Source organism: Tenrec ecaudatus, chromosome 7, assembly GCF_050624435.1.
Source record: "Tenrec ecaudatus isolate mTenEca1 chromosome 7, mTenEca1.hap1, whole genome shotgun sequence".
NCBI classification, from domain to species: Eukaryota; Metazoa; Chordata; class Mammalia; order Afrosoricida; family Tenrecidae; genus Tenrec; species Tenrec ecaudatus.
Window position 1 is genome coordinate 63,303,502 of NC_134536.1, and position 27,838 is coordinate 63,331,339.

Genomic DNA, 27,838 nt, shown 5'->3' on the forward strand with positions numbered 1-27,838 from the left:
CAAAACAAAAAGCACAACCTTGTGGTGGGGAGTAGAAAGTCACCTGTGAATTTAATTTTAAAAGCATGTATTTTTTAAATATAAAAAATAAATCAAGAAACCTTTCCCACACATCTGGGGTACATCCCTGTTTTAATTTTAATGGCAGCAGCTCCCCTATCAACTGACCAAAAGAAGTCTTACACAAATGTTGGCGAGGTCCACGACTAGGCTCTGTCCCTGACCAAATGGGGAGATGGAGTCAAACAGGGAAATAGCAACATCAAAGAAGAAGCCTTCTTGTCTCCATGGGCCCAACTACCCCATTTATGGAGCAAAAAACACCTACGTCTTTCTGCAGCTGGGCACTGTACCAGGACTCGGGCTTGACCGGGGCAAGCCATACATCCAAGGCCAGTCGGAACACGAGGTTCTCCAGCTGGGCGAGCCCGCTGGCTGAGGCAGGTCTGCAGATGCTTCGGGACTCGCGGAAGAGATGCTCCAGGGCTTTGGGAATGAGGGCAGCCAGGCCCAGGGAAGGATGGAACTCCAGCAGATAAATGTTTTTCAGTGCCGGGCTGGAAGGAGCAGAAACATAAACAGCAATGTCAAGCAACAAAGAACTGCTTCTGTTTCCAAAGATACTTGAAGTTCTGATGAACGGGAATTGTGCCCCTGTGATCCAGGGTCTCCTGAGAAACGGGGAGCGCAGAGGCCCTCAGAGGCCATCCTGGGAGCCCCGCTGGACAGCACAGCCTGCTCTTTGCTTCAACATGAACTCTTTTCAGATGAGCAGACCCAAGAAGGTTATACACCGCAAACCTGCTGACATTTCATTATCAACACCTAGTCAAAGACAAAATAATTGAAAAGTGATTAAAAATAAAAAGCAAGAAATAATTGTTCCATGGCTGTGAGTACCTAGGAGGGGGCTTCTAAGAGTTGTTCTGGACAAATGGAATGAAATGCTCATAGACGTGATCTACAAACTTTGCAGCCCCCTAGTATTTCCCAGGAGCTCGGCTGGTATGGTGGTTACCCATGGGGCCGCGACCTGCAAGATCAGCAGTAGCCACAGCTGCCCCTCAGCCCATGAGCAGCTGCAGTCACAGGGAGCTCACTTCTACCCTGTCCTATAGGGTCCCTGTGAGTCAGCTGTGGGGTCCCTATGAGTCGGTATTGGCTCGACGGCTAGGAGTGTGTGATTGATTATCTTTCGCCTGAATTTTTATCTCTCGTTTGACCCTTTCTAGAATGTGAATGCACAAAGACAATATCAGACCCTGCGCACCACAGCTAGAAACATTTCATTCGCTGTAGGAGGCTGCATTTTGTGAATCACTAAGTTCAGAAACCTTCAAACGCTCTTGGGTGCGTTAGTCCTTCAGTGCATTAGAGTCGATGTCTACTCTTAGCGACACTATGAGTTTCCAAGACAGTAACTCTTTACTGGAGTAGAAAGCCCCATCTCTCTCCCAACATGAAGATATATAGCATCAGAAGCCCCATAGTGGGTCGCTAAGAGTCAGCATTGACTAAATTAGCTGTTCTCAACCTGTGGGTCTAGACCCCTTTGGGAGCCGAACGACCCTTTCACAGGGGTCACCTAAGCCCATTGGAAAACACATATTTCCAATGGTGTTAGGAACCAAGACACCGCTCCTCTAGCCGTGTCCAGGCGGGTCCGCCCACATGGAGATATGCCCACATACAAGTATCCGGCATGAAGACTCTTACCCATACTACACCATGCTTCAAGACAAAATTTCATTTACGGTATTTGTAATTAGAAATAAATATTTCACAATATAGATTTACATATTATATACACAATATATAATTAGATATTGTCTTTTGTGTTTAATCACTACGCTCAATTTGTAACACTGAAAATACATCCTGCATATCAGATATTTACATGATAATTCATAACAGTGACAAAATGACAGTTAGGCAGTAGCAATGAAAATAATTTTATGGTTGGGGATGGTGGTCACCACAACATGAGGAACTGTATTAAAAGGTCACAGCATTAGGAAGGTTGAGAACCACTGGACTAGATGCAAGCAACTAGATAGCTGTGGGTACTTTTTTTCCCCACTATACAATGTTCATATACAATATATTCTTCTCATTATTCATGATATACTAATTTCATTAATATTGAAGCAGGAACACGAATGGTTAATGTACTAACCCAAAGTTTCACAGTTTGAGGCCACCCCTAGGTGCCTCTAAAGCATGGTCTGGCGATCTCCTGAAACGTCAGCCATTGGGAACTCTGTGGAGCCCCAGACTCAGACGGGGTTGCCATGAATCGGAGCTGACTGTACGGCAATTGGTTTGGGGACTGGTACTTGTTATTACTGACAAAGCACACACCTGTCCCAGATATAAATAGATAAATTCCTTCTTTGTGGCCTTTCTAATTACTTCTCTCATCTCCTCCACTTTTTAGAACAGTATTTAGATTTAACACTGATAGCTTTAATGTCTCTAGCACCTCATAAACCACCACCAACGTACCTGCTGTTATTGATGGAGATAAGTTGTTGGCAAATTATGTTGGGGGGAAGTCCAAATGTGCTGCTCTCATCTGAGCGCGCTTCTTGCCAAAGACGCTGGACGTAAACCCGCTGACACTCCATCTAGAAGCACAGCAGGGGCGGGGTTCCCATGAGAAAATCCCTGCTTTCCTGGGGGGGCGGCAATGAGCAGCCGCAGGAGAAGGGGGGCCCCTGCTTCTCTTCATGATTTGAAGAATCTTCACTCCGACATTGTCTGGGGGGTCCCCTAGCAACTAGACATGCTGGTGTCCCTGTCTGCACTCACTGGCGGCCAACCTTCAGGTGATTTTTTAAAAATCGTTTTATTAGGGGATCATACAACTCTTATCACAATCCATACATACATCAATTGTGTAAAGCACATTTGTACATTCATCGCCCTCATCATTCTCAAAACATTTGCTCTCCACTTAAGCCCCTGGCATCAGCTCCTCATTTTTCCCCCTCCCTCCCTGCTCCCCCCTCCCTCAGGAGCTTTGATAATTTATAAATTATTATTTTGTCATATCTTGCCCTGTCCGACGTGTCCCTTCACCCACCTTTCTGCTGTCCGTCCCCCAGGGAGGAGGCCACATGTAGCTCCTTGGAATCGGACCCCCTTTCACCCACCCTCCCTCCATGTTCCCGGCATCACCCCTCACCCCCTGGGCCCCTTCAGGTGATCTTTAAGAGGCAAAAGGAAATGTCTCTCTGACCTTGAAAAACCAAACTCCCTGCCATTGAACTGATGCTGACTCATAGCAACCCCGAAAGACGAGGCAGAACTGTCCCTGTGGGTTTCTGAGACCGGAACTCTTTACAGGGGTAGAAAGTCTCAACTTTCGCCCAAATAAATGACTACTTGGGAAAAAATTCCAAGCAAGCTCAAGGTAACTGCACAGTAATAGCCCCTTGCCTTGCTCGTACTCAGCGCCAGTACCTTTCCCCAGAGAAGAGACAAGGTGATTGTTTCCTTCTAGGTCCTCAAAGCGGCCGTAAAACTAAAGCATAATAATAATAAACATAAATGTACGCACTCTTGTTCTGAAAATGTCTCTCCTTACACTCTTTCCCTACTGATAAGCTCCATCCGGTGAAGTAGGGCCAGAGTGCGCCTTCCAGGCAAGGATGCGAGGCTTCCTGTCCCATACTTCGGACATGTGGTCAGGAGAGCCCGGTCCCTGGAGAAGGACCTCATGCTGGGAAAGCAGAGGGGCAGCAAAACGAGGAAGGCCCTCAAGGACATGGATGACACAGCGGCTGCCACAGTGGACTCAGGCAGGGGAGCAATTGCGAGGACGGTGCAGGGCAGGGCTTCAGTCTGTGGTGCATAAGGTCGCTATGGGTCAGAACAGACTTGACGGGGCCTAACAATGACAACAACCTGATCCAGTGAAAACTGACCCGCTCACTGCCTCAAGGACTGTGGAACATCACGAAGGTGGGAAACCACCCTTTCCAAACCCAAACCCCACTGCCATCTTGCTGATCACCGCTCACGGGGACCCTCTGGGTCCCAGAGTGGAACTGTCCCAGAGTGCTTTCCGACGAGCATTTTCATGGGAGCAGATTGTCAGGTCTTTCTTCCGCTGCGCCATTGACACCAAACAAAAAACAAACTCACTGTCATGGAGGTGATGCCAACTCATGGCGACCCTGTAGGGCAGGTAGAGCTGCTCCTATGGATTTCGGAAACTGGTACTCCCTCTTTGCGGGAGAAGCAAGGCCCAACTCTCTCCTGCAGAGCAGCTGGTGGTTTCAAACGACTGACCTTGTGGTTAGCAACCCAATGTGTAACCACAATGCCTCTACGGCTCCTACCGTACCACCAGGTGGGTTCAACTTGCCAGTCTCTGCATTAGTTAGTGAGCAAACACGGTTTGCACCACCCAAGGGGCCTAACCACCCAGTTCAGCTTAGAATTAAACCAGGCAAATGAGTTTACAGAAAAGCACACTGCACATGCTACTCCTAAAATCCTAGCATCTGGACATGAGAGAACAAAGAGCTTTTTCCAGTCCCGGTCAAAGCCATCCATCCTTCTTGCACATGTAAATTTTTAAGCCCAACTGTACTCAAGTGCAAGGGGCCTGGTGGCACTGTGGATTAGGTGCTGGACTGCTAATTGCGAGTTTGGGGGTTCAAACCCACCGACAGCTCCTTAGGAGAAAGAGGAGGCTGTCTGCTCCCAGGAGAAAGAGGCACAGTCTGCTTCCGTACAGATGGAGACCCTGGGGACACCTGTGAGGCAGCTCTTCACCCTCTTGGATATTATGCACCAGAATCAACATGGTGGTGGTGGATTTGGTTTGGGGGGTACTCACATGCTGGTTGAGGATGCCCCTCACCAGCTGCAGGTGAAGCTTCAGGCAGGTGCAATCATCTCTGTAGGCCTTAATGAAATAAGGATGGCTGGGATCGAACCGTGGACGCCGGTGCATGATGTCAGTGATCACCTGAGCTAAGGCAAACCTCTCCTCAGGGTCCAACACGTGCTGGTAGGCTTCAAAGTAACTGTCGAGAAGCTGCAGGTGAGAAGGATAGGCAGAGAACAGAGGCGGCCCTCTTGTTGTGGCATGTGGTCTACTTGATCCCAACCGCTAACAGCCCCATGAGGCGTCCTAGGCCAGTGGTTCTCAACCTTCCTCAGGCCGCGACCCTTTCATACAGTTCCTCATGTGGTGAGGACCCCCCAACCATCAAATTATTTTCGCTGCTACTTCATCACTGTCATTTTGCTACGGTTATGAATTGGGCAATCCCTGTGAAAGGGTCATTCGACCCCCAAAGGGGTCACGACCCACAGTTGAGAACCACTGTCCGAGGCAGTAATCGATGCCAGGGCAGATTGGCAGGCCTCTCTCACCCTGCCAGTCAGCAGCTGAGAGCTTAACTATCGCATTGCAAGGGCTCCTTAAGGCAGTCGTGGGCCCAGAAAGGAACGTCCCAGGGCACCAGCAGTCAGCACAATGAGATGGAGCCAGCGGGGCACCTGGGTTTCCTCTAGACTCCCGTCCTAACTCTACACCCACACACGCACCCATGCACGCACGCACGCCTTACACTAGGAACCCAGGTTATGTATTGGAATGCTCATGACAAGGTCAGCAGTCTCTCCTTGGAAAAAAGAATGTGTACTCCTGTAAAGACTTACCATCTGGGAACTCACAGGGGCAGCTCTGCTGTCTTATAGAGTCTCTGTGAGCTGACATTGCTCGATGGTAACGAGTGAATTTTTTACATGAAGCCCTGGGGTGCCAGGGATTAAGCGTGGCATGCTAACTGGAAGGTCGGTTGTTCTCACCAGGAGAAAGAGCCGGCAGTCGGCTTCCATAAGGATGTAGAGCCTTGGAAACCTTATGGGATTTCCACTCTGCCAGAGAGAGCGGTGAGCCTGAATCAACTCAAGGGCAGGGGGCTTTTCAAGTACAATTGCACATCTCCACAGAGACAATGCATTCAAATGCACTTTGTCAGCTTGATTGATCTTTAAACACCTTTCTCCACAGACCTGTTCTCATTCCTCCATTTCATTCTGTCACCACAGCTAGGCAGGGACACTCCTTCCGTTTTATATATTTTCAGGTAATTGTCTGACACCTTCTCTTTAAGAACCCTGTTGGCATAGTGGTTATGCATTTGGCTGCTAACCCCAAAGTCAGCAGTTCGAAACCACCATTCGTTCCAAGGGAGAAAGATGAGGCTTTCTGCTCCTGTAAGGAGTCACAGCCTCAGAAACCAACAGGGGCAGCACCACCCTGTCCTTGAGGGTCACTGTGAATCACAGTCAACTCTAAGACAGTGAGTTGTTGGTTTTCCCCTCCTCTTTAGTTAGGAGCCCTGGAAGCTCAGTGGGTAAAGATTGGGCTGCTAACCACAAGGTCAGTGGTTCAAACCGACCAGTCACTCTGCATGAGAATAACGAGGCTGTCTGCACCCAAGAAAATGTCTACTCTTCCTACAAGTTTGCTATGAGCCAACATTGGCTGGATGATAATGATGGGCTTGGGTTTGGTTTTTCTAATGGGTCACCTGCGTGGTGTCGACTGTTAAGTTCTTGGCTATTGATGGAAAGGGTGGCCATGGGGATCCACTTGGAAGAAGGCCTAGTGATATCCATGCTACAGTCATTGGAAAAGTTGGAACGGTCCCACTCTGCACACACGGGATCATCATGAGTCCCAATCGACTCCGTGACAGGAGGAAATACCCCGCAGGAAGAAGTTTCTGTCCTTTCCAGTCTTAAGAACCCTGTGGTCACTGGTTCGATTCAGCTGTTGTGCCCGTAAGGAGGTGTTTGCCATGAGACTCGTGGGCCAATGCGAGGCCATGCTCCCTTGTGTGGGGAATTCTTTTTAGGGTATCAAAAGAGGCTCAGCCACATTTGATTAGAGGTGGGTTTACATTTTGATACACGATTTATGACTAAATCGTAGAAACAGTGAGAGAGGGAGGGGTGGGTGCACTGTCCTAAAGCTTGAAATCACTGTGCACAGGGTAAAACTTTAGCCTTTGTTTTTGTTGTTCTTTTTTAAAAAAATCATTTTATTGGGGGCTCATACAACTCATCACAATCTATATATCCATCCATTGTGTCAAGCACATTTGTACATTTGTTGCCATCATCATTCTCAAAACATTTTCTTTCTACTTGAGCCCTTGATATCAGCTCCTCATTTTTTCCCATCCATCCTCCACCATCCCTCACAAATCCTTGACAATTTATAAATTAATAATATTTTTTCATGTCTTATACTGTCTGATGTCTCCCTTCACCCACTTTTCTGTTGTCTGTCCCTCAGGGAGGGGGTTATAGGTAGATCATTGTGGTTAGCCTTTGTTTTTTTTAAAAAAAAATTTATTGGGAGCTCTTATAGACATCATAGCAATCCATAATTCAATCAAATCAAGCATAATTGTACAATTGCTGCCACCTTCATTTTCAAAACATTTTCTTTCTTCTTGAACTCTGTTTTTAAAAACAAACATTTGGTTTATTAGATAATTCAAAAAATTTAAATACTTTATTTTTCTATTAACTAACTTGAATATTTGAGTCCTAGATAGTTTTGAGGATAACCTGTAAATTATGTTGCATCTACTCCCATAAATCCACATCACTTTTTTATTCAAAATATTATTTATATGCCCTCAACCACTTACCCCTTAAATTTTCTAAGGTTTTATTTTTATCTTTATTTTGATAAACTTGAACAAATATTGATCAATGTTAATGTTTGTTTCAAAATTCAAATTACTTATGTTTTTTGACTATACTTCTTTGTTTCTTATTTTGTCAATATTTATATTTATTATTATTTTAAAATCATTTTATTGGGGGCTTTTATAGCTCTTTTAACATTTCATATGTCGATTGTATCAAGCACATTTATACTATGTTGCCATCATCATCTCCAAAACATTTTCTACTTGAGTGCTTGGTATAAGCTCCTCTTTTTGCCCCTCGCTGCCCTACCCTTCCACCCTCGTGAATCCTTGACCAATTATGAATTGTTATTATTACTTCGTATCTTACACTGTCTATTGTCTCCTTTTATCCACATTTCTGTTATTCATTCCCTTTGTTGGGGGTGGGTGCTATGTCTTCCAACCTTGTGATATGTTCCCCTTTCTCCCCCTTTGTTTTTAAATGTTTTGTAACATACTTAATGTAGATATTCGACATGAAAGTGCAGGAAAAATGGGGGTGACTGGGTTATGTTGGTTCCTGAGATGGGAATGGCTCATAGGGTCTGGAGTGAGGAGCTGTGCACTGTCCTAATGAGGTGGTTGTTGTTGTTCGGTGCCACCGAGTCAGTTCCATCTCATAGGGACTCTATGTCCACAGAACAGACCACTTTTGGGCCCCGTGCCATCCTCACAAGAATCTCTCTGGGACGAAAGGAAGTTGGAAACTCAATTTGGAGGAGTGATATATGTCAGAGCGTGATCCAACCCCAAAGCTGGAAGTTCGAGGATCCCCATAGGGCAGAAAGGTGTGACTATTGCTGGCGAACCACCCATTGAGAACTTTATAAAGCACAGTGCTGCCCTGAAACACATGGGGTTGGAATCCACACTAACCCGCTTGGGATCTTTGGTTTTGTCTCTTAATGGTTTGCCTGATTTCATTTATACAGAAAGGTTGGGGTGTGGGAGAAGGGGAAAGTGAGAGTGAAAGTCCCCCCCCTACATACAAAGTGACTTCTCTGAGACCACCCTCAGAAGGAAGGGCTTGCGAAGAAAGCCCGGTGACATGGAAGATGGCACGTGCGTAAAACCCCAAGGGCGCTCCTGCTTCCGTGGAGTCAGAGAGCCTTGCCAAAAGCCCCAGCAGCCTTCCAGATGGCCACAGTTGATAGGTTCTTGTCTGGGAGTCTGGGGGCAGAGCAAGGGGGTGGGCTCTTTATTTTGCTTCGACATCTTTCTGTGAGCTTGAGGAATTTCTGTTCTGTGGGCAAATTCTGCTGTTATTGTTATCAGTGCCTTCACACTGGTTCCAACTCACAGTGAGCCACCCTATGTGCAGTAGTGCCTAGCACCCAAGCCGTCCTCACCACTGTCTTACGTTTGAGCCGTCCTCTTCTTGGCGGCCTCTCTCCTTCACCGAGCATGATGTCCTTCTCTAGGGACTGGTCTCTCTAGATAACGTGTCCAAAGATGTGAGTTGAAGTCTTGCCATCCTTGACATTAAGGGACATTATGGCTATCCTTCTTCCAAGATAGATCTGATCTAAACTTATGTATGAATAATTGGTGGTCTGTTACCCTGGCCTGTTTTTAGATTCTGATCATTGAGATTCTCCATCTTTTCTCCCCCCACAGATGTAATCACTTTGATTTCTGTATATCCCATCTGGAGAAGTCCACCTCGAGCCATCTTTTGTGTTCTTGAAAAAAAAAAGTGTTTGCTATGAACAAAACACTGGCCTTATAAAATTCTATCATGTGCTCTTCAGCTTCGTTTCTATCACCATGCCCACATTTTCCCCTCTACTGGGCCTTTCTCTTTTTTGGCAACTTTTGCATTCCGATGGGACCCTCTAGACCAGTGGTTGTCAACCTGCCTCCTGCCGAGACCCTTTCATACAGTTCCTCATGTTGTGGTGACCCCCAACCATAAAGTTATTTTTGTTGCTACTTTAAAACTGTAATTTTGCTATCGCTATGAATCGGTGACCCCTGTGAAAGGGTCGTTTGATCCCCAAAGGGGTTGCAACCCACAGGTTGAGAACCACTGTGATAAGAGGAAAGTAAAAGGAAATAAAGGAAAGAACTAGGATGCAAAAGATATATAAAGATATAAATTTAGAGATATAAATATAGGCATGGAAATGTGTAAATATATTAATATACAATGATAGGGATATAGGTCTATGTACAAATATTTATGTTAAGTATCAAGGTAACAGACAGGCATTTGGTCTCTACTCAAGTCCTCCCTCAATGCAAGAACACTGTGTTCTAATAACCTGGCATTCTGTGATGCTTTCCTTCCCGACACGATCACTGAAGTAAAAATGGATGCATAAGCAAATGAAGAAAGCTGATGGTGCCTGGCTATTACAAGACATAGCATCTGGAGTCTTAAAGGCTTGAAGTTAACAAGCAGCCATCTAGCAGTGAAGCAACAAAGCTGACATGGAAGAAGCACACCAGCCTGTGTGATCACGAGGTGTTGATAGGATCAGGTATCAGAAGACCCAAACAATCATTTTGATGTGAATGAGGTCGGGTCAGAGTGGAAACTCAAAGTCCATATGTAGACAATTGGGCACTCCCTCACAGAAGGGTCACAAGGAAGGATGAACCAGCCAGGATGCAGTATAGCGCCAATGAAATACACAACATTCCTCTAACTCTTTAATGCTTCCTCACCTCACCATGATCATGACCCCACTTCTACCTTACAAATCCAGCTAGACTCGAGAATGTACCCTGGTACAGGTAAGAGCTCTCAACACATAGAATCCAGGACAGATAAACCCCTCAGGAACAATAATGGGAGTTGTGATACTATGAGGACAAGGGTAAAGTAGGGGGGCAGGGGGGAGAAAGGAGGAACTGATCACAATGATCAACACATAACCCCCCTCCCCCAAGAGGGATGAACAACAGAAATATGGGTGAAGGAAAACAGAGGATGATGTAAGATATGAAAATAACATTAATTTATAGTTTATCAAGGGGTCATGAGGGTGGGATGGGTAAAAAAGGTGCTGATACCAAAGGCTCAAGTAGAAAATATTTTGAAAATGATGATGACAATGTGTATAAATGTGCTTGATACAATTAATGTATGGATTTTTATAATAGTTGTAAGCGGCCCCAATAAAATGATTTATAAAAATAAATTTTTTAAAATATGAAAGGATTTATCATTTTCCTTTTTGTTTGGACCTGAAAATTTCTATCTATGCTTGGGAATTCTTCAGAAGTGAGACAATCTGCTCTGTAAATGCTTTTCAAGTGGAATGCAAAGCTCAGAAGTGGTTGGCTAGCAACCTTTGTGCATTTTATCGATGAGGAACTCATCATTTATTGACCTCAATTTTGTTTTCTTTTCATATTTTGGAATCATACATCCCACCCCCTCCAGTTAAATATTTCAGTGGACCTGGAGAATCTCTCCTGAGGCCTTGGGGGCTCGGTGGGTTGAGCATTGTGCTGCTAACTGCAAGGTCAGTGCTTCAAACCCACCAGCAGCTCCACAAGAGCAAAATGAGACTATGTGCTTCCATAAATACTTACAGTCTCGGAAGCCCTAAGAAGTTCTTTTCTGCCCTATCATGTTGCTATGAGTTGGAATTGACTCAGTGGCAATGGGTTTGATATTTTTGTTTTTTGAAAATCTCTTGAGTCCGAGCACTGAGTACCTGCTGATGAATAAATCAGTTCTAATTCAAAGCTTCTGCACTGTTGCCCTCAAATCCTGTGGGTCCCACAACTGAACAGATTCTCTTCTTTTTGTCTGAGGATCCTCACAGTTTTTGGCTCATAACATCCCTCCCCAGCTCCCACTCTGGGATTTCACTCTTCTGCTGAAAGACCCCAGCTCTTGCATGTAGCCGTGTCACCACAAACAGCTGGCACAGGTTTGCCCAGTGTGCGGTCACCTCAGTGGGCAAAGGGAAATTGCTGACCTTCCAGTTTCCTGCCAGCCTAGCATTCTTTCGGTTACAGAAATAGAAAGCATGGAAGAGTGTGTTTTGTTTGCTGATGACTCAAGGCCAAATTAAGGAATCTCTAAACTAAAAAGATAAATGTTGTTAGGTGCCAGTAAGTTGATTCCACCACCACAAGGTCAGCAGTTCTAAACCACCAGCCACTCTGTGGGAGATAGGGGAGGCTTTCTACTCCAGTTACAGAGTTGTACTCCTGGACACCCACAGGGGCAGTTCTACACTGTTCTGTAGGCCCTGAGGAGTCCGAGTTGACCCCATAGCAGTGAGGTTGGTTTGGAGTTTGGGATCTATCCCTGTAGGTTTCCTTAGCTGTACTCTTCCAGTAAGCAGAGGCTCCCAGAGGCTGTGTAGAGGACAGATTTCATAGGCAAAGAGCCTGATTTAACCCCTGTGACAACCTCAGAGCTGGAGGACATGGCTGTTCCTTTGAGAGCTCCAGAGCAGCAGTTCTCAACCTGTGGGTCGTGACCCCTTTGAGGGGTGGAGCAACCCTTTCACAGGGTCGCCCTATTCATAGCAGTAGCAAAATGACAGTGATGAAGTAGCAACGAAAATAATTTTATGGTTGGGGGGTCACCACCACGTGAGGAACTGTATGAAAGGGTCGTGGCATTAGGAAGGTTGAGAACCACTGCTCTAGATGATTCTGGTAAAAGAGCATTTCATTCTGGATGTTGGTTCTATAACTTCTCCCTCTCCACCTGGTGGGGGAAGTAAGTCGGGCTCTTGTGTTGGCTGTGAGGGTCCTGCTAATCCTCCCTCCCTGGGTCCCAAGGGAGCCAAACACAGAGAAATCAATAGCAGGCTAGGAATCAAAGGCTGCCTTATTAATAAACAATGGAACCCTATTTGATGAAGAGTCAATAGCTCTCTCCAGGAAGGGAGAGCCTGGAGCTCATTACGTAACAGCCAGTTTTGCAAGATGCCGTTGGGCAACTTCGTGCTAAAGGACTCTGGATCCACCTTGGCAGGGAAGTGCGGTCCAGGCTTCGTGGCACTTGACCCTCAGCAGATTGAATGCTAGCCATTTGAGCTTTTGTGTCCCTGGAAACTTACAAACCCTTAGTCCATAACAAACATCTCAAACTCTTTGTGGTTGTTGTGAGGTCCCCTGGAGTGGAGCTGGTTCTGATTTAGTGGGGCCTTACTGTAACAGAATGACGCCGCCCTGCCTGGACCACGCACCACCATGGTCCGTAGTGTATGGCAGAGGAGGCATTTTTCTTGATGGTCACTAACACTCACTGCCATTGAGTTGCTTCAGACACACACAGTGCCTCTGTAAGGACGTGTAGAACTGTCCCTGTAGGTTTCCAAGACTAAAGCCTCATGGGACTAGAAAGCCTCATCTTTCTCTCACGCGGCGGCTGGTGGTTTAGCTGCCCAGGGTGTAACCGTAACCCACTACACCACCGGGGCTCCTTATACGGGTAACTACAGATAAGGGGAAATGCTGTTGAGGTAGGATGGCCACAAAAGCCCTTATCAGACATCCTCTCAGAAATGTTTTAGCTTAGGACCACCCTGTCAACCACCCCTCCCCTATGTGTTTAAATTGACCCATCCAGACAGGCCCATGGTTCTGTTCCAGCCCATCACTTTGAAGTGCCAGCCGTCAGCTTCCCAGATCTTGCAACTTCCAATAAAGATGTTGGACTTTTAGGCCTTGATTTTACCTCCTTCACATGCCTCTGTTGAACTACTTTGAAACGTCTGATTTCACTTTATGAGTAAGGTGACCAGACGTCCCGCTTTTGGCAGGACAATACCGATTTTTAACAATTTTTCCTGCATCCCATGGTGTTTTTAAAAAGTCTCAAATTTTGGAGAGAATGCACGACAAGCTATACGATTTTCGGCTGCCATGTGGCTATTTTGCCAGGATATGGGTTTTATCAATGGTGTCCCGCTTCATCAAGGTTAAAATCTGGTCACCTTATTTATGAGATCAGACCGGGCCCTCATGGAGTTGTTTGGAACTTCACTAAAACTTTGCTTTCATAGTATCAGACTTATTAGCAAGGTTAAAAGCTTAGGGACAAAGGGGGTTATCTTCCTGAAGGCCTGCCCTACAGGAGAGGCTATCAGGGCCACAATAAAGGAGTTGGAAAGAAATCAAGCACACTAATTATATACCTATGGGAAAATCCAGAACGGAGCATGCTCAGATCCCAGCCATCTAGGCCCAGGTGGAAGCCAACCTGGGCACACCCACCGAAGGCACCAGCAATATGACATCACACAGGTATACCTAAACTCAGCTAATAAATTTGGCCAATACCCTCAACCACGCCTCCCCAGCCAGTGGGGCTGGGAGGAGATAAAAGCAGGCCACAATTGTCCTCTTGCAAGTGGAGGGTGAGATTCCTCCCATAGCCCACTCACTGTCTTGGGATTTCTTGCTCTTGGTTCCTGCTTCTGGCTCCACACGAGGGTTCCACGCTCCTGTTGCGGCATTTCTTCCCCGTGTTTGTCCATGCTCCCCTGAAACAGCCATCTCCAGTCATGATCACCCACGTGTTCTCCTGCGGCCTTGTGCACTTTCCAGAAGTAGCGTTTTGAAGGCTTTAATACCCAAAACTTTCCTTCCCCTCATAAAAATCACTTGGATTTACAAAAGTGCTTCTGCTGCGTGAATTCTTTCAGCGTGGTGAAGCAAGAACAGAAGTAAACCATCTGACTCATGCTAACTCTCCATAGTGCAGCGTAGAACGGCCCTTTAGAGTTTACATTGCTGTGACTTCTGGTTAGTAGCTGAATGCTTAGTCATTTGTGTCTCTTGGTTGGTAGGGTCACCGGAAGCTGCCCCACCCACAAGTCGGACACCACATACATCACCGCATGTGAAATGGAAGAAGGTGAAGAGCCTTTAAGTGAACCCCAGAGCAAATGCAGCAAGCAGGGTGACCAAAATGACCTTGTTTAATCTACGAAACTCTCCTCTAGAGTAATTCAATTATTAAATGATTAACATTCAATTATTAAACAGCAGAGAAATAAAGCAAAGTGACTAGACTCTGGCTGAAGAAAAGCTGTCATTCAGCCCGTGCAGGAGATTAAGAAGGAAACCGTAACTTCTTTAATTCATGCTCGTCTAACTTGAACCTTTTGGGCCAGGCCAAGGCAATCCCAAGGGCCGGTTTATAGTATTTATACTGCCGTGACCTCTTTTTGTACAAATGGCTTTATTGTTTGCTTGCTTGGCGGGGGAAGGTCCCAGGGAGCTGTCAGGAGAGGGAGTTCCTGCTGATGACACTGCTTGCGAAGGCCTGGGCTAAGCTTTCGCGGTCATGTTTCTTGTTGGTAGGGTTACCAGATTTAGCAAATAATAATTCAGGATGTCCGTGTAAGTCACAACTTCAGAAGAATCGATTTGATGTTTTAAGTATGTCCCCCATATTACAATCTCTTATCTGACAACCCTAGCTGTTGAGAAAGGACAGAGAACTCTCTTCTGAAATGAAGGAGACGTTTTCAGGCTTTAGCCCCAACCCGCAGCAGCCTTCGGATAGACCCATGCACAGTAGTTTATGATAGAGTGTCCGGTAGGGGTGGGAGCCTGGTCTTTCTGACTCCTGGGTTCCATTTATTATCTGTTTGCTCACTGGCCCGTTTCCATGAACACGCTAGGCTGCTATTTGTCTAAGGAGTCTCCAGATGTCACCTGTGTCCAAGACCAGTTCTCAGGCAAAATAAATGTGGTTCACACTGAGAGTATGAATTGAATATTAGAAAAAATGGCTGAAATAAATTGTCTCACACTTTACTGTGTTTATATTAATTTTACCTCAACCTTTTTCTTTCATTCCTGGGCTTTCAAAAGCTCTCGAGAACAGTATTTTAGGCCAAATGAATCTATGAAACAGAAAATCAGTGCTAGACACAACTTATGAGCGAAGCTTTTGGTACTGCTTTCCAATGGCATGATGTCTGAAAAGTTTTCAGTGCTACAAGTATGAATTCAAGTTACTCTGAAAATGCATGCTTGGGGTCTGTGGAGAGAATTGCCAGCCAGTACAACCATCACTTATTGATACAATTGATGTCTTGTTTCTCTGAGTCTCATAATCCACCTAAATTCACATCAAGTCTAATTTCATGAGCATTTGGACAAAGTAGTTCACCCCATCCATCTGTCAGTCTGTCATCCTGTAGTGCCTTTCACGTACCTGTGAGGCTGGAGGTCATGTCATCAGTATTTCCAAGACCAGTAATGTCACCCGGGGTGAATAAGTTTCAGCAGAGCTTTCAGATTAAGAAGATGGAATAGGCAGTCCATTTCTGAAAAGTTAGCCATCGAAAACCAGAGGAATAATAGCTGGTATAATGCCAGTAGATGAGCCCTTCAGATTGGAAGGCACTGAAACTCTGATTGGAGTTTTGCCTCCTCAAAGTAGAGCCAACCTTACTGATGTGGATGGAGCACAGATTTCTGAACCCGTGTTTGAGGATGGGGCATAACTCAAAAGGAGAAGAAATAGCTGTAAACATCCATTACTCACTGGAATGCAGCATATGCTAAGGATGGATCTGGGCAAACTGGTAGTCATCAAAAGTGAAATAGAATGCATAAAGATCAATATCCTAGACGCTAGTAAATTGAAATTCATTAGGACTGGCCATTTTGAATAAGTCAATGATATGATTTGCTATGATTAGAATGACAATTCAAGAATAATGGTGTCAAATTTATCATCAAAAAGAACATCTCAAGGCCTATCTTGAAGTGCAATGCTGTTTGTGACAGGATACAATCTGTATGCCTACAAGTATTATTCGAATGTATGTACCAACTACTAAATCCAATGATGAAAAAATCAAAGATTTCTATCAACCTCTTCAGTGTGAAGTTGATCAAACATGTAATCAAAGTGCATTGATAATTATAAATGATTGGAATGCAAGTGCATTGATAATTATAAAAGATTGGAATACAAGGTCAGTAGTTTGACCTTGGTGATACCCGACCCCCCCCCCCCCGCCAAAAAAAGCCAGAGCTCACATGATAGAATTTGGAAAGGCCAATGACAATTTCATTGCAAACGCCTTTTTTCAACAACATAAATGTCACCTATGCAAATGACCTTTGCCAGGTAGAATATTTGGGAATCAAGTGGACTTCATCTATGAGAAAAGACTATGGAGAAGCTCAGTATCATCATTCGAAAGAAGACCAGCGACTGACTGTAGAACAGACCACCAAACGGTCTTATGCAAGTTCAGGTTGAATTGAAGAAAATTTTAAGAAGTCCAGGAGAGCCAAAACACAACCTTGAGTCTATTCCACTTGAATTTCAAGAATATCTCAAGAAGAGATTTGATGCATTAAACATTAATGACTGACGAAAAGTGAAGAGCAGATACCAAGGACTCAAGTAGAAATCCAATGTTTTGAGAAGGATGATGGCAACAAATGTACAAATGTGCTTGACACAATGGATGGATGTATGGCTTGTGATAAGAGTTGTACGAGCCCCCAATGAAATGATTTAAATTAAAACAAAGAAAAACCATTAATGACTGAAAACCAGATGAGTTGTGGGATGACATCAAGAACATCATACCCGAAGAAACCAAAACGTGATTAAAAAGACAGGAAAAAAAGAAAAAAACAAACTCAGTTTCAGAAGAGCCTCTGAAACTTGCTCTTGAACATAGAATTGTAGCCAAAGCGGATGGAAGAAAGGATGAACTAAAAGAACTGAGCAGAAACCTACAAGGGCAGCCTGCGCAGACAAAACAAAACACCGTGCATCGAACAGAGACCTGGAGTGAGAAAACTAGAAGGAGGAACACGCTTAGCATATCTTAAACTGAAAGAACTGAAGGGAAAATTCAAGCCTTGAGTTGTCAGATTCTATGGGCAGAATATTGACTGATGCAGGACGCAGCCAGATAAGATGGAGAGCATAGTCACTGTACCAAATGGAATGCGTCGATATTCAACCATTTTATGGGGCAGCAGCTGACCAGGAACCAGCGGCATTGCAGGAAGAAGTCCAAGTTGTACTGATGCCCTGACGGCATTAGTGGAAAACGAGGCTCCAGAAGATGGCAGAATACCTAGAGAAATGTTTCAACAAACTAAGGAAGCATGGGAAGCACTCCATCGCCTCTATCAAGAAATCTGGCAGACAGCTACTGGACAACTGATTGGAAGAGATCCACATTAGTACCCATTCCAAAGAACGATGATTTAATTGAATGCAGACCTCATTGAACAATATCATTAATATCATATGGAAGTAAAATTTTGATTCAAATCATTCGAAAAATAGTTGCAGTCATACATTAGCAGGAAGCTTCCAGAAACTTAAGCCGGATTCAGGTCAGGCTATAGAATGAGGGATATCACTGCTGATGTCAGATGAATCTCTGCCGAAAGTAGAGAATCCCAGAAAGAGGTTTACTTGCGCTTTCTTGACTCTGCAAAGGTATTCAGCTTGGGGGGAATCATAAAAACGATGAATAACATCAGAAAGCACGGGAAGTCCAGCACACTTGAATGTGCTCATGTGGAACCTGTATGTACCCAAAGAGCAGTTGTTAAAAGCGCTAAGCGAGACCGCAGGGGTGAGCGAGCATCAGGAAAGGTATCAGAGTGGCATTCGTTTACCATACTTCTTCCATCTGGGTGGTGAGCAAGCCTCCGAAGCCCTGCTTTATATGACCAAGAGCACAGCATCAGGGTTAGAGCAAAGCTTATTAACAAACGCGTGTGCAAATGACACACCCGCTTGCTGAAAGCAAAGGGGACTGGAGGCACTTACTAAGGAAAATCAAAGGCGACACCCTTCGGTATGGATTTCAGCTCAATACAGTGAAGAACAAACAAAATCACCGTCACCGAGTCAAGACATGCATAGCAACACTAACGGGCAGCATAGAACTGCACCTGGGGGTTTCTGAGCCTGGGGTTTTCTGAGGTGGTAACTCTTCACCAGAGTAAAAAGCCTCATCTTTCTCCTGAGAAGCAGCTGGTTGTTTTGAACTGCTGACCTGTGGATTGCAGCCCAACATGTAACCTCTATTCCACAGAAGAGACTCTAGGGCTGATGTGTAGAGTAATTGGTTTGTTTTTCAGTAACCACTTCTCTATTCCTCCCTTGTCTGTGAGTCCTGCCTGGGGCCTCCAGAGGAGTGGATACTTTAAGGTATCTCTTCTAGCCAAGGTCTAACTCCCACCAAAAGACCCTGTCCTTCAAGGGTCTGGTTAAGAAGGTGGGGAAAGGTACTGATAGGATTCACCTGTGAGCAATTGTGAGCAGGATTCCTTGGAAGGCCATCCTGCTGTTTATAAAATGAGCCCTCTAAGAAGCAGGAGGAGGGAGCAAATTACCAGCCAAAGCCCGAAGTGGATCATATCCTCTGGACCCACAATCCCTCTGCAGTGAACCTCCTGGATCCATAAGAGCTACAACAAGAGGAGCGGCAGCAGAGCCAGGAGCCAGAGAACGGAATATAGCGACGGACTTCCAACCCATGAAACCAGCAAAGGTGAGTGCTTCTGTGCAGGCTGGCTTGTGGAGTGGGGTGCTTCTGCGCACATGATTGGGGACGCTGGCTTGCTAACCCAGGGCGCTTGAGTTGAATGCTTTTGGGCTGATGCCTACAGAGGAATGGTTAGGGCATTTATTAACAGACTTGAAAGAACTATGTAACATGTCCTGATAAACAGCTGTGTCCTGAGTATTCCGTACTTGCCTTACAACCTGTCAACTTCCTTTAAAAATGTAAATTTCTTATCAACATTGTGAGTTCTGTGTAGTAATTTCAATGCATATTAGAACCGAGAGAAGTAAAACAGAATACTAAATTAAGACAATCCAGAGGCCTGAGCTACTGATGGGGAAGATGTGAGAGAGTGCAGGAAAGGGCAATAAATACCCTTGCTGGGACCAATAAGTTGAGTTGTGGAGTTCTATCTTACTTATATTTAATATAACCCTCCCAATCTTTACAGCAAATCTAAATTTCTTATTTAATCCATTGACCAAAGACAGATTCTAATTGGCTAGATAGGGGCTGCAGACCCAAACCCCATAAAGTCCAAGTCCAAGACTTACACACTTTAAGCCAAGATGTATGTATGTTTGTTTTAAGTGAGTGACCTATATTTCTGAGTAACAGATCAAAAAATGGATGAAATCACAAGCCACCCTGAGGTAGTCAGTTTATTGTGCCAACCTGGCCGATAAACACATGTGGGATTAATTGAAGGGCGGAGGGATAAATGGCTTGGTGAGCCTCGCGTTTCTAGTTCTCGGGTCTCTTGCTTTGTGATGGTCGCATCAGGGTGCAGCTGCCTTAGCAGCTCCCTGCTTCAGCTGGCAAGGCTGACTTCCTGCAAGACATCCCCGAGGAGAAGCTGCATGGACCTACCCCGATGCAGCCCTGGGTGCTAGAGCACCCATGTGGAGACCCCTGCCAGCGCTGCGATGCTTACACATTCACTGACTTGGCTTTCCTCCTGCAGTCGGCATCGTTGTGTCTGTTTTGTGAGCTGGAGGAGGACTTTGTGGACTGGTGTTGGACATATGGGTTAATGTTGAACTTGGGCAGCACTGGGTTGGGATGTTTATATAAAACTCTCTTATACATGAGTTGCTGTGGATTTGTTTCTCTAAAGTAACCAGACTAATACACACCCCTTCTACTAGAAAAAACAATTCAAAGAAAACCTCCCACATCCTCATCTCTGACCACATTACGAAATACTAGAACCCGACTTCCATCCCTGGACTCTTTTGACTGTTTCCACAGAGCTGCTGGTGGCCTCCTGCCTGCTGACCCACTGCCTGGTTTTCAATCCATCTCTCTTGAGGTTTCACCAGATTCCACATGAGTAACTACTCTCTCCGACATAAGACCCTGTCCATTGGCTTTCACGCCACTCCTCTTTCTGGTTTTTCTCCAGTTTCTGGTTCCTTCCATAGAATGAATATGTGTGTGTGTGTGTGTGTGTGTGTGTATAGTGTTTAAGGTGAAAGTTTACACAGCAAATTAAGTTTCCATTTACCGATTTCTACACAAACTAGTCAGTGTTTTGGTTACATTTCCCCGGCAAGCCGTCCCCTCAGTCATTCCATGCAGGTTGCTCTATCTCCCGCACTCCAGTTTCCTTTGCATCTGGGATGTAGGGTGGTTTTTGACTGTTTGGTCTCCTATAGATGATTTTTTTAAGAGGAGCTCCTTCCTCGTGGGTCATATCATTAATTTTATGAACCAATCTGGTATTTGGCAAAAAAGTGACCTCAAAGGATAAGTTTAGTTTAAGGTTTAAAAGTTTAGCTTAAGTTTTATGTCACAGCAGTACTCCTCTGGTTGAGGAAAGCCAGTTGAATAAAGTTGAACTTCTTAAGAAGTTCACACTTTCCACACTTTCTTTGGATTTGATAAAGATCCGTCTATTGTGGTCCTAATCAAAATGATCAGGAGTGATATCTGGGCACCATCTAGTTCTTCTCGTTTCATCGGTGAGGTGAAATCCCTTCCTTGTGCTACTGCACAGGGACCCAGCTGCTGACGTTTCCCAGTCATTCAGATTCCTTGCTGGTGTTCAGCTTCCAAGTCCATACCTCAACTCAGACCTGCTACTGAGATGCAAACCTACGGTTTCCCCTCAAGACATCCACATCTGGGTTCTAGAAATCTCCCTTTAATCGCCTGTGTCCTAGACTCAATATTTTTATTTTAAATCATTTTATTGGAGGCTCTTACAGCTGTTATCACAACCCATACATCCATCCGTTGTGTCAAGCACATTTGTACATATGTTGCCATCTGTCTCAAACATTTTCTGGCTACTTGAGCCCTTGGTATCAGCTCATTGCACCACCACCCCACATAAACCCTTGATAATTTTTTTTCATACCTAGACTCAATATTACCTTCCACCTCCAAACACTCTCCTCTCCTCACTGACCCTGAGAAAGTTGGTTTGATTTGGCTGTAACTCCCTAACTCCAACGTCTGGTCTTCAAATCCATTTCTACTTCTGCAAAGTATTCTCTAGTCTGCTCCTCCTTCTTGGCCCTCCCTGGTCATACCTTTATTTTAGGTCCCCCTTCCCAGCTCTTCAGATCACTGTACTGTGTTATACCTCTTTGCTCCAGGAGCTCTCCATTCGAATCCATTCCTCACACAGTAGCCAAGACAATGGTAGAAAATAAAGGTCTTATCGCATTCCTCCCTATTGATACTCACCAACGGGGTCACCTTGGCTCATAAGATGAATTCTAAACTTAGTGTGGACTAACAGGACCTCCATGTCTTCAAGCAGAACACCTAGTTAGCTGAGTTCCATTACGTCTTACATCCTAGCCATATCAACCTTCTCATTCTTCAAACTGCCATTCCCACGTTGTACCTCCCTGACCTTGCTAATGCTCTTTCCTCTGCCTATAAACTTCTTTGTTAGTCAAGTGATCTTTTATTGTCTTGGTAACAAAGGTAAATATCTATTCAGCTAGAATGATTTCTCAGCATTTCTTCCACCCAAGAGCCCACTGTTATGGATTGAACTTCATTCCCCCAACATGTGTTTTAATCTGGATAGACCATGATCCATAGTACAATGTAATTATCCTTCATTTTTGTGATCTGATTTAATTATCCTAAGTACTGTAAGTCCTAATGCCTCAGATGTTAATTAGGCAGGATTAGCAGCATTGTGTTAATGAGGCAGGATACATTCCACAGGTGAGGCTGTATCCTGAGTCAAACTCTTTTAGATTAAACAAGCAAGTGGAGATCCAATAGGTCTGACAGTCACCAAGAATGAAGAGCCGGGAGCAGAGCTCCCTGTGCTGGGAGCCGCCTAGACCCAGGGAGAAGATTGATGCCAAGACACATAGAGAACTCCAAAGAAAGCTTGTCACACATATAGTGAAATAAGACAAGAACCCACACTCTGAGCCCAAAGAGAGGAAACTGTCTCCTAGAACTAAAATCCAAACACCAAACCCACTGCCATCAGATCCATTCTTACTCATAGCAGGTGACCTTACAAGACACAGTACAACCTGCTCTCTAGTGCTTGTGAGGCTGTGAAACTTTATGGGAACAGGCAAATTTCCCCCCTTCCTGCAGTATGATTGATGGACTCAAAGTGCTGACCTTAAGGTGTTACCAGTGTCCCACCATGGCACTTCTCCCCCGGAGCTTGTGCCCTGGAACCAGACTTCCCACCTCCCAATCCCTGTTTGTGAAAGCAATCCAAGTTTATTTCTGTACATCAAAAAAACTCACTGCCATTCTGACTCCCTGCTGGCATAGTGGGTTACAAGCTGGGTTAATTGCAAGGTCATAAATTTGAAACCACCAGCAGCAACCACGGAGAACGAAGGGCTTTCTACTCCTGGAAAAATGTGAGGTCTTAGAAACCCACAGGACACTTCCCCTCTGTCCAATTAGGTTGCTATGATTTTTGCTATCGTAGCACTACATAATTTAGACCCTCCCCCAACCCCTTCACACACATGCACACACGCACACACATGGCAAATCTCTCCCTCTCTCCAATGGGATCCCAATGGCTCTTTATACATGCCTCCATGATAAACTATTAGACCCTGGGTTATAATTTTTGCTTAGGAATATGATCAACTTTTATAAACTCAAATATAGAACTCATATGGTCTTATTTATCTACAACCAAAAAACTAATTGCCACCAAGTGCATTCCAACTCACAGTCACCCTATGGAACTGAGTCAAACTGCCCCATGGAATAGCCCAGTCGGTAAATCTCTATGAAAGTAGACTGCCACATCTTTCCCCTGCAAAGCAACTGGTGGGTTTGAATCTCTGATCTTTCCATTAGCTGCCAAATGCTTAACCACTGCACCACCAGGGAGCGCTCTAATTGTATCCCTACTGCCCGCAGAAGTAACTACCTGGTACAGGACAAATGTTTCACGTTTGACAAGTAAACTCCCAACAGTTGGTGAGTCATAAAGATCCAAATGAAGACTGGTCATATTTATTAGCATGTTTCACTTATTATTGGGATGGGAACAATGAATGGTGTCATGGTGGTTTAATAACGTGCTGCTTCATTGAGTTAGATTGCCCCTTGGTACTGTTGGACTCAGCACCTCTCTTGTCAACTGTTCTGCCTTGCCCACCCGTGGCGGCCACTTTGAAAGGCTACAAACAGGCTCAGTAAGTTGGCCTGTGTTTAGCAGAGTAAGGCTTGTCCCCGCGACTAGACAGTGAGTGTGAGATCATCATGCATTCTCACTAGAAACATCACTATTATAAGAAAGGGTGAGATCGTCTAGCCTTCTAATATGATGCGCCTGAAAGATAAGAGCAGCAAAATTGACTTGGATGTTTTTAATGATCACCAATCCAGTTGTTGTGGAAGCAGCTCCAAGTCATGGTGACTTCATGAGTGTCAGAGAGAAATTGCTTTTTGGAAGGACAGTGCCAGGCTTTTCTTCTGAGCACCTCAAGTGGACTTGCACACTCAACCTTCTCCCTAGCAGAGAAGCACACTAACCTTTCATACTAACCTGGGGACTCCCTTTCATGGCAAAAGAACCACAGTAAAGAAAAGAACATTCATTATTCACATTCTTACAAGTAGCTCTGGTAATTTGAAAAAAATAATTCCGTTATTAAAAGCTGCAATAAAATACTCACTGGGTTGAGAATGGAGGGGTGGGAGTGGAGAGAGAAGGAGGAGAAGAGAGGAGTCTTCTAGGGAAAAATACCTGGCGCTTATGTTCCAGAAGGGCTGCTTCCCAAGTCCACATGTCATACAGCACAGCAAACCTGTCCACACCTGCATGGGCCCATCTCCAGTCTCCGCCAGCCCGGGAGGTGCTGTCCTCTGTGTGACCTGGGACAGGGGGTGGAGGAACAGTCAGGGACAGAGAGTCTGTTTCCTATTAGTCATGTGCCCTGGCCGTGAGCTCGGGCCGCCTGCAAAGACCAGGGCCTCAGTTCACATGTGCTGACTTCTGCCTCAGAGGCTCCTAGTTTTACTTTCAAATTTTAGCTTTATAGATTCATGTTAGAGATAAAACTGGAACTCCATGAACACAAAATCTATGCTATAAGGTCCTCAAATCTCTCATGTAAAGGCAAACACATTTTGTCTCTGAAAACACAGCTTTGGGTGTTAGCATCAAATCCAGTTCAATCGATGGCAGCCAAGGCGAAATGTTTTGCGAGCTGTTTCTAAGATATTGCTTTAGTTGCATTAATTACTGAAACCAATAAAGACAGTCATCATCTTTAAATTGTTTTCCCAATGCATTAATACAGCTTCTCCTTCTGGCATTATTAATGCTTTTGATACTTTAAGACACCTATTTCAGGATGGAATGGTAGAAGGTAAGAGGCCTTCAGTTTTACATTCAATGAATATGAAGTAAGGGCACTTTGGGTTACTCATTGGGCTGTTAATCATAAGGTCAGTGGTTCAAATTCACCAGCTGATCTTCAAGAGCCAGAGGAAGCTGTCTGCACTGGTCAAGATTTGCAGTCTCGGAAACCCTCTACAGCAGCGGTTCGCAACCTGTGGGTCGAGACCCCTTTGGGGGTCAAACGACCTTTCACAGGGGTCGCCTGATCCATAACAGTAGCAAAATGACAGTGATGAAGTAGCAACAAAAATCATTTTATGGTTGGGGGGTCACCACCACATGAGGAACTGTATGAAAGGGTCGCAGCATGAGGAAGGTTGAGAACCACTGGACTTGATGGTAGTGAGTCTGACTTGGGCTTATTGTTTGGGATCCATTGCTGGGATCCAGATTTAATTCCTGGTGGTGCATCTCAGGGTCTCTATGAATGGGGAGTGACTCAGTCATAGTAGATTGGTTGCTTGTTTCTCCCCCCCTTTTTTTTTTTTTTTTTTTTTTGAGGAGGAGTGAGACTGATCAGGAGCTGCTCTGGCAGCTGTTGGGAAATCATTTCACAATGGAGGGCTTACTAACTCACTTAAAAGGTGCTATGTAGTTAAATGACTACTAAGGGTTTTCATAACTTAGACTATTATATAGTCTAAGCAGCTGGAAATCATTTATAGCACTATAAATTAGTAGACACAAACATGATGCAATGATACATAGAATCATCAGTAAAGATAAAAGCCAAGAACTGGAATGAAATGCCCAGGGACCTTGGATGTCATCTGTCTTCCCAAAGTCAGATCCCGATGGGTTTGGGCACAGACAGGACAGAGAGTCCAGTTCTATAGTAAATTCACTCTGTCTGGGATCTGAAAGGTGAATTGCCAAATAAAGGTCCTGAGAGAGCTACCTTTTATGAATATGATGAACACAGTGAACAGGATGCATTTTATGACTCGATGAACATGAATTAACCTTAATCATAAGTCTACATACCTTACCAGAGAGCTTAAACCTCGGCATTCATTCCTGTTCGGCGTTGCAATGTGTCTAGAAGCGCCAGCTCTTTGCAGATGTAAAGCTATTGCTACCATATTATTTCCAAAGCAGCGCTCTCATGGCAACTGTTTCTACAGTGGGATAAATCTGAGTGATGCTCCGAGAGTGAGGGGATGCAGCTCCAGGGCTACTTGATTCGCTGGAAGGAGCCTTGGGGGCAGTGTGTCTAAGGGTTAGGCTGCTAACCCCGAAGTCTTCAGTTCAAACCCTCCAGCCACCCTGCGAGCAAAAGATGTGGCCATTGCTGCCTGGAAGATGTGCAGCCTTTGAAACACTACGGGTCCCTCTGTTCTGTCCCGTGGGCTCGCTGCAAGTGGGAATGGATGCCCCAGCGATGCACTGACTTTGCTCACATGATCATCCCCCCCCCCCCCCCGGGTCTCATTTGCATTTCCCTCGGCAGCGCTTACATGGGGTGGTTTCTTCCTGGGGACCCAGGGCTGTCTGTCTCTAAGTGCAGTTTCCTCAAGAGCTAGCCCTTCCTTTCTCACTCAGGGAGAAGGACAAAAATCATGACCTTCTCTTGCTTTCTTTTGCTTCCCTGGGGGCCGTACCATACTCCCCAGACCAGTGGGTGATGCAGAAATGCCAGGGGGCCACGTGCAGCGTCTAAACAAGAGCAAGACTAGCCAGTGAGCCCTGGGAGGGAAAGAAGAGGAACTTGAGCTGGGAAAAGAGTCTTCCTTTTTCTCAAATGGGGGTTATGTACGTGGGGCGGGGGCAGGACACACGCTCGATGGCTGGTCAGATAGTACTCGATATATACTTACTTATTGGGGTCACAGAACCAATTGCTGTTCAGTTGATCCCGACTCGCGGTGTATTGGAGTATAATTGTGTCCCCAGGTTTCCTTTCAATGGCTGGGTGCTCACAAGTAGATGATGAGCCCATTATTCTGAGGGGGCTGTGGGCAGTCTCTAACCACCAACCTTTTCATTAGCAGCTGTGTACGTTAACCTCTAAAAATCCAACTTCTTACTTTTCTCTTTCTCAATGTAATGACTGGCCACCAGCAGCATTTCTGCTTCTCGTTCCTGCAGATCCTGCAAGGCTGCGTCATACATGATGTACACGCCTCGCTGGTCCTGGATGTGGATACAGCCGGCTCCTGGGCTGTAGTAGTCATCCTGGGTCTCCACCTCCGAGAACTCCATGAACTTCACACTGTGGGCCTGAAGAAAGAAAGCCAAGCCAGGAAGTTTCCAGAAAAAGGAGAGCTATATTTTGTCAGCCCCAATGGACCAAAACAGCTGGCTTCTGCCCCCACACAGTGGGCTGTCCGTACAGAACTGGAAACATTCTGACTGCTTGAAAAATCTGCATGTAGGAAAAATATATATATTTAGAAAGACGATGAAAGACAGAGGAGAGCTTCTGATGAAGAGAGCAGCAGATCAGTTTGCTTTTCTGAGTCAGAATGAACTCCTGGCTAGTTCTACTTCACTAGGGGTTAATAGTGGGCTCTGGAGTGACCGTGGCTGGCTTCAGGGCCCAGCTCTGCCAGGATCTCACCCGAGACAAGTCCCTCGGATCCTTGTCGCCTTCGTTGCCTCCTGGGCACGGGGAAAACACTATGGGGTTTGAAGGGAATATGTGAGACTGTGCACGTCAAGCCCTGGGGCTTTAGCAATATGAGCTCTTAAAGGATCTGTATTTTAATCTTGCAAATATTTCCCAAATGCACCTGAACAGGTTCCGTCACAAT

General features: G+C 45.2%; 1 protein-coding gene across 1 annotated transcript in view; it reads right to left on the bottom strand.

Moving 5' to 3' along the window:
• The window catches only part of LOC142452382 (uncharacterized), a 52,861-nt gene that overhangs the window by 12,648 nt on the left and 12,375 nt on the right, over window positions 1-27,838 (bottom strand). Inside the window, exons 4-8 of the mRNA XM_075553743.1 lie at window positions 27,113-27,305; window positions 24,429-24,556; window positions 4,850-5,050; window positions 2,506-2,627; window positions 329-557 (exon numbers count right to left, since the gene is read on the bottom strand). Coding sequence (XP_075409858.1) covers window positions 329-557; window positions 2,506-2,627; window positions 4,850-5,050; window positions 24,429-24,556; window positions 27,113-27,305 — 873 coding nt within the window. The remainder of the gene's footprint in view (window positions 1-328; window positions 558-2,505; window positions 2,628-4,849; window positions 5,051-24,428; window positions 24,557-27,112; window positions 27,306-27,838) is intronic.